Consider the following 7,662-nt stretch of genomic DNA (forward strand, 5'->3'; position numbering starts at 1 on the left):
AATTAATATATTCGGTAATATTTTAGATTTGTTTTCTTTCAATGATAAATGTCAGTTATGGATATTAATAAGATTCATGTTATTATTGGCAAAACTGATAAGTAATACAAGTAATAATTAGGATAAAAATACTCAAAAAGAAAATTTTAAAGATAACCTCCGGGTTAATAAAATTAGTATTGCTAAATCAAAATAATATTACAGAATTCTTAAGGGCAAAAAGTATAACTTTTAATGAATTAAACCTCTTTAGGAACTAAAATACCTGTTTTAAAATTTCAATACAGATATTCAATATTTTGGACAATGTACACTTTGGCTTAAGGCACCTGACCATTTCATTATTTAAGTTCGACAGAAAGCACTCTTGTCACTTAGCTGGTGACAAGAGTAAAGATGTAAACTATAAGTGAATTTGGTTTGTTTAAGGTGCATATTTATTTCGGATGATTTTAATATGATTTATTTTGTTAAAACATTCATTTTTAAGATAAAAGTATTTCTTTAAATAAGCTACTTTGAACCAAGACAAAGTTGTAATATACTCAGTAATTTATATTTTTTATTATTGTGTATATGACTTAATTGGTGACAAGAATAAAGATGTTAACTATAAATGAATTTGCTTTGTTTAAGGTCCCTCCCGCCGAGTCCCCGTCTTTCACAAAGTAAAACCTGCGTAAGCAATTTCCCCGACAGAAAATCAAAAATGAAATTGAGTTAAAACAGAAACAATAAAATAAAGTAAATTCCCCTGTAAGACCCCGAAATACAACATTATACATTACTGATGCTTCGGTATTCATTTTTTTCGATATTTGCTTTGGTCGTCGTTTGAATTAAAGACTTTACAATCATCGACGTTTGATTGCTTTTAATTTTCTCTTAAAAAACTTCATTTTTTTGTCTAAAATCATTTGTATGACTTCTAAAAATAACACTTTATAAAATTGTCGAAGGAAGGATAATTTATCAAGAGTTTATGAAATTTGAATGTTGATCTTTTTAGCGGTGCCAGCTTACTTTGCTCTATGCAAGGAATAATAATTGTGTAGTAGCTTTTCTTTAAAACCCGTCCCGACTTCCTTATACATGTACCTGTACTTAATAGGTACTTTAAATGACTAAGCAAATCAAGCATTTAACAAAAGGGTAGCACACACTTGACTGAGTATTTATATATATAAAAACAGTATTTTTAGCTCGGTCATGGATTTTTGATACCAGTAAAAGCGCACGATTATGGCTGATATAGAGTTGTTTGTCTTCCTTGTAGTGACCAATATTATTGCAGGTAAATATTTATCTTTTTTTAAACAGGTGAATTCTGTAAATTTTTCTATGAAGTCTTGAACTTTTGTTACTTATTCTTGAACTGTATATATAGACATTTTTATATATGTAATAACATATTTAACTAAATGGACTGTGTGTTCAGTGTATCATGGAAAAACTGTTGACAGGATAATGTTATGAAATATTTAGTAAAGATACACGTCAAAACAGAAAAATAACTTGATGGACAATGTAAGAACAAGAAATGTATGTTTACGTAAGTGTTGCGTCACTGACTTTACTTAATTATTGATTTAAGTTTACTTAAACCACGAGACTAGAAGAAAAGTCACAGATACGTGTTTACACGTGCAAAACCACGAGACTATGGAGAAAAAGAAAAGTCTAAGACCCGTGTTTTCACGTGCAATAAAAGTCAATTAAAGTTACTCGGTATCTGGAGTCGACCGTTTATACCCCCTTATATGTTAAAAGCCCATGTTCAAAGCTCAATAAAAAACGATAAAATTGAAAAATAAAAGGAAGCTTTCTTCTATTTGGACACACACTGTACCCAAGTAAGAACATGAAACCCCGCATCGCGTCTATCAAAACACCAATGATTCCACATTATGACCGTCTTATTGACGGTTGCTCAATTCACGGTTCTTTCAAAATCTTTTGACTCTTGTTGAATATCAAATAATGTAAAACAAGATTGATAGGATATCTTTACAATATTTAAAATGTTCGACTACAGTTGACAAATTAAATGGGTAGTATTTTACTCTCACTTCTTTTATTGTAAGTTTAATGGTGAAATCGTTGTGTAAAATATTCATCTTATTTTAAAAAGAAACTTGAAACATCCATCAACTTTTAAGTGGGTTATATGTAAGAAACAAAACCTTATTCTATAACTAGAAAATACCATGACTTTTTTTAGAAGTAACATAACTCATATGTCTAATGCCAGACCACTGCAATCTACTCTTCATCACAAAAAATTAAGCTTGCAGACATATCAATCGGCAAACCTCGGGTGACTCCGCTACTCGGCCTTAGTTGCGACGAGTGACAGACATATAGGGTATGTAAGTCTCGTCACGTGACTCCGTGATTTCATAAGAATGGGTCCTCATCTCCCATTCAAATGTATAGAGATTCGTCATTAACATAGCATCGAGTTCAATGTTAAAAGCAAAACATCTTTTTGTAAAAAAAATACCGATAAAAAAATGACAAATATCTAATTTTCCTGGATAAAAATGTTAAGAAAAGCATAAAAATAGAAGATTTTGCATAGTGATACAGCGTTTTAATTTCCCGGAAGTGAACAATAAAATGCAGACCGGTCTTTGGATTTCAACATGTTCTACATCTAAAATTCCGGAAGGAAAACTGAAAACTAGAACGAGACTTACAAACCCTATAGGAAGCTCCATTTTAATGTAAATATCACAACAACAAAAATAAACGAAGAAAAAATATTCTCGTACCAAATTCGTAAATAAATGTCAATGAAAATTATACTTATTTTTTTTTTCAGATGCTGTTGCTGGTGTGGCACAAACTGAGCAATGTTTTTCCATGGTAAATGGACACTGGAGTAACTGCTATTACGGATGCTGTGGAAATACTACTTTAAAGGGGTTCGGAACAACACCATGCTGCCAGTAAGTTTACTTGCAATAACGAAAATGTTGCGACAAATTCTGCTTTAGTGGTGCTAAAAAGATGTCATATGACTCACAACGAAATTATCAACCCAAATGTTCTTCATACTCGGGCGATCGCAAATGAAATGCTAACAATATTTTGGAGTACTACATATTTTCGTAAAAAGACTATTTACACTCAGAATCTAAATTTTTCATCTTCAACGTTATGTTACTTTATGTAGCAAAATCCAAATAAACAGATACATAAATAGACATATAGAAGGCAAACTAGTTTTTCCCTTTTTTTTTTGTTTTTTTGTTTTTTTTTGTTTTTTTTTTTTTTTTGTTTTTTGTTTTTTGTTTTTTTTTTTTTTTGCTTCTCAGGGTCCCTGATCTCTTTCGATGGTGCAGCATTACCAATTTCATTACCATGTCAACAACGTAAAACCGCATAAGCAACACCCTTTTAACTTGCGGTACTGTATGTAAAGGTTAAATAAATGCCCCTCTCCCTAGAGAAGCCAGGTGCCAGTTTTAGACAAAATATACGTTTTGGTTTGTTTCAAGAGCTTTATACGAATATTTTGTTTGAAATTTCTTCAAATGATAAATTATGCATGCTCTATTGGGAGTCATGGAACCTCGTTGTAGCACTTCGCAAAAGCGGGCTTGTCACAGAAAGAGCCAGAATTGGCTTTACTCGAAAAGTGCGTATTTGCAGCATTCTTTCGTTTTGATTTCTTGAAACAAATTTAAGTTATTTAATGTATTCTTCAATATGAAAAAAAGTTTTTCTTGACTAGTAGTATATCTAAACGTGTAAGGGACTAGACTAAGGTGAACTTTTATCTCATTTGAAGCAGCTATGTTAAAACTAAAGCATCTTACGACACCGCGGTAAGGCCAGAAAAAAAGTTGTTGGGTTGGGTATTTATAATTATTTGTTGTTACAGGCAAGACGACCTACCACGATACACATATCTTTTACTCGGCGTGGGCTTCCTTATACCATTTATTATATGCATGATGATACTGAGGCGCACGGGAGAGCGATGTCGAAACCGGAACCAACCGTTGCGTCGGTCTAGGCGCGATGAAAATCTCGACGGAACAATGCCAAATGTTGGAAGTAAGACACTGTATTAAAGTAGAATTACTAAAGACTAATATTTGACCATTTATTAATTAAGGTACTGATACTTTCATATAATGGAAATTTAAGAATTATAGGTTTTTGGGGGTTGATGGAGAGATTTTGAAAAGGGGGTTCCGGAAAAAAGGAAGAGAGAAAAAAAACTGTTCAGGGCTAATTTGCTAATTTTTACCCAAACTAAGCACGAAATTAAGAATTTTTTCCAACGAAAAGATGAAGTTCTAATCCACGGAACACCCTTGTCTGTATGATATTGATTAAGACACGTCACTTCCTCTTGCCTGTCAAATAATAATAGGCAAATGTTATTTTTCATAATTTCAGGTCGGAGACTTATGGTTACAACTATTGCCGACTTGTTGTCGTCTTCACGTGAATGGCGACGCCGAGGTTCAAACGCAGAAGTTGTAAAACCACCTTCATATGAAGATGTCGTTAAAGAATCACAGATAGAAACAAAGCCTCCAGCTTATTCTGACGTTTTTGTTGTGGGGATAGACAATTTAAATCGAGCATATTTAACAGATGAAAATCCGCCGGAATATGTTCAAGCAGATAATCTCCCAGAAACAAATGGGGATGGAACATCATTTCAACAGAGAACATCAAATAAATCCGACACGGCCTTAACTCATACAGATCATCCTGAACCTTGCTCTTCCGGTTGCTTAGCAACAGACACGGATGTATGTTCTACGGGATGTTTGCGAGCAAGTCATTTACAAATGAACAATAATGGAAATAATGGCACTGTTGCAAATAGCACAAATATAGAGGAGCCAGTGGTTGTTCATACACAGTCAGGAGGACACGAAGCATGAATGTCTCTGAACATTTCGATCTGTATTAAATACTGAAGACTTGTATTTCTACTATAAAATGATGATGTTATATCATCTTATAATAACTTTTAAGCAATGAAACTTGCTCCTATTTATCGATCAATTTGGAGGGAAAAAAATTTGCTTTTGTTGTCAAATTCAGCCGTGGCTACCGGAATTTCCGAGAACGCCATGGTTTTAGTTTCGAGTAAAACGTGCCGGTAAATCAAACGCGTTTTTAAAGCTTTTATCCATGAATGCTAAAAAATAAATTTTATAACATCTCTGTTTTACATTTTGTATTTGTTTTGCTATATGTAATCTACTATGAAGTTTGATTCTGAAGGGGTGGCTTTGCTGGCAAAACTTTTTAAATTTATGTATTTCAATTTCATTGTATGAGGTTCTGGGCTAAGGTTACTCCTACAACGTAAGAGGTTGAAATTCAGTTCCGATGACATCAAGTAAGAAAATAGCTCGCCAGACAATCTCTAGCACTGCTGGAGTAGGCTGAAGTCAGAAAGAGTCAACAAGGGAACCAAGATTCTATCGGAAAACAAAAGAATGTATTACTTCTAGGACAAAGACCGAACATGGAAAACAGACATGCACATCAAAGAACATAAAATAACAGAAGTAAATGAACAACAAATGAGAACTCAGACTCCACTAAAAACTGGGAGCATGGAACAGGTGCACTGGTAGGATACGAGTCCTCTGCTTTTCTAGAAAATTTATTCATTTTTAGGTGTGTAGGCCAGAATATTTGTTTTCAACTTTTTCTGGTGGGCCAGAATATTAATTTCCAAAAACTGCAGCCCCAGAATCAAATGTCGTCTCCTTACTGAAATCGAAAAAATACCTATGTCACAGGCACTACATACTCCTGCAACGTAAGATGTGGGCATTCCGTTCCTCCACTCCCCATGTGGATGGCAACAAGTCAGAAAATAGCTTTCTAGACAAACTCCAGCATTGCTCTATACGGCACTTCAAAGCAATTTTGTATATGTATCAACTCAATTATAAACTCTTACCTAAATACAGTCTAGTGACTGGTTGAGACATTTGAACAGCATATAACGAAAATTGCTTTTTTTTTTAATTTTTGCTATTATTAATAATTATTATTATCATTATTTGTATTTTGATAATAATTCTGGTTGATAATGTCCGCTTAATCTGTTTAATGTCCTTTATGTTCATCTAGCTGTTATCAAAGTCAATTTTGATAGTGGGTTGTTTTGTTGAATTTAATACAATTTTCAGTTGTTATCAGTTATTGACACTAAGACTTTATTTGGGTCACCGGGATTTAAAATTACCCAACTCTGTAATTTTTTCATTCATGGAGAATACATAACTGTGACCCTATCTTCCCTTTAAATATCTGTAGATCATATAGGGTTCTAAAAACATTTATATTTTAATAGGCATACACGATTGTAAGGTAAACATGATACTGAAATTATTCAACAAATATTTTATATTAAGGGGAAATTTATAAAAGATGTTGCATAAGCTTAGAAGAGTTCAAGTGAGGCAATCTATGTTCTGAAATGATCATGTCAAATTTAAAAAGAATTTAAATACCTCATTGGTAATTTGAGAAGAATGTGTGCTTTACAACCTTTATAATTGTTACAGAACTGTAATTTGTTTGTATATTTATTTTCACTTTTAAATTTTCGTAATAAATGTTAATTCTATGGCCTTTAAATCATTGTACTTAAAACTTTTCCTTATTCGTCCTAACTGTTTTAATTTGTACTCAGTGATTACAGTTGTCTGTTAATCATTTGATAATTAAATGTAAACTGCAAGCTTCAATTCAAGAATTTGGTTCAATCCTGGTTTGCCCACTTTTAATTACTCCAATAATAAATCAGTTGTACAAACAAAAGAGACAAAGGGTTCACTGACCATGAATTTGTATAGTCCGTTTCAAAATAGGTGTCATGTATGTTTCTATGTATATGTGAAGCAATAGTTTTTTAATGTGTAAAAATGTAGAGAAAAGGAAAAGAAGTGCATATCTTAATATAATATTTATTTTTTTTTAAATTTACAAAATACTTCCGGACAGTCTGTACTAAAGAATATGTTTTCATTTCATCTTTTTACATATCGTCCAAATGTTCTGGTAGATGTGGCCACTTTATAAGTACAAATAATAAGTAAGAAACTAAATGGCTTATTTGACAATTAAAAAAATCATATTAAGAAAATATTTTTTTTTAGTTGAAGATTAGACTTTCAACTTATCAGACATTAATATGCAAATATAATATAAAAATATTTAATTTCAATATGAAATGATATAAAAGGTATGATGAAGTACAAATTTAAAAGTTTCAGTTGATATTTTCACTGAAAATTCCGCTACATGTAAACCGTGAGTTTATTTCCCTCGACTTTTTTTCTGTAACTTTTTATACGTCACTTTTTTGTGTTATTTTTTTGTAAGACTTGTTTCTTAACATGTGTACAACTGTTGCTGGTATATGAAAATGGATTACCTGCTCTGAACTCCGATCTTAGTTCTTGAATGCTAAAATAATGATGCATGTTTCTTGTGATTGCCGTTTCACAACTGTCCAAGGAGACATTTTATTTCACCTTATTGTATAAATCTGTATGTTTAACAAAGTTATTTTGACTCAAAGTTGCTATATTTAATTCTTCCTGCGAGGAGAATTTTTATGATTGTTGATGATTTTGCTTTAACCTTGTGTTATACGCATATATATAC

At 32.2% G+C, this 7,662-nt stretch overlaps 1 protein-coding gene across 4 annotated transcripts; it reads left to right on the plus strand.

Annotated features, from left to right (window-relative positions):
• The first annotated feature begins 1,137 nt into the window (after positions 1 to 1,137).
• On the plus strand, positions 1,138 to 5,194 carry LOC148627609 (uncharacterized). 4 transcript variants are annotated; one of them, XM_088575764.1, is made up of 4 exons: positions 1,138 to 1,294; positions 2,825 to 2,951; positions 3,890 to 4,065; positions 4,414 to 5,194. In XM_088575764.1, exons 1-4 carry the CDS (start codon positions 1,243 to 1,245, stop codon positions 4,908 to 4,910), a joined length of 852 nt encoding a protein of 283 aa, XP_088431890.1. In that variant the 5' UTR covers positions 1,138 to 1,242; the 3' UTR covers positions 4,911 to 5,194. The 4 variants fall into 4 exon arrangements, with proteins under 4 accessions (XP_088431890.1, XP_088431900.1, XP_088431908.1 ...); XM_088575774.1 differs by lacking the exon at positions 1,138 to 1,294 and adding an exon at positions 1,332 to 1,552; XM_088575782.1 differs by lacking the exon at positions 1,138 to 1,294 and adding an exon at positions 1,333 to 1,542.
• The last annotated feature ends 2,468 nt before the right edge of the window (positions 5,195 to 7,662 follow it).

This window comes from Perna viridis, chromosome 1 (assembly GCF_037379345.1).
Source record: "Perna viridis isolate PV_CMFRI_1.1 ecotype Kerala chromosome 1, ASM3737934v1, whole genome shotgun sequence".
Lineage (NCBI taxonomy): Eukaryota > Metazoa > Mollusca > Bivalvia > Mytilida > Mytilidae > Perna > Perna viridis.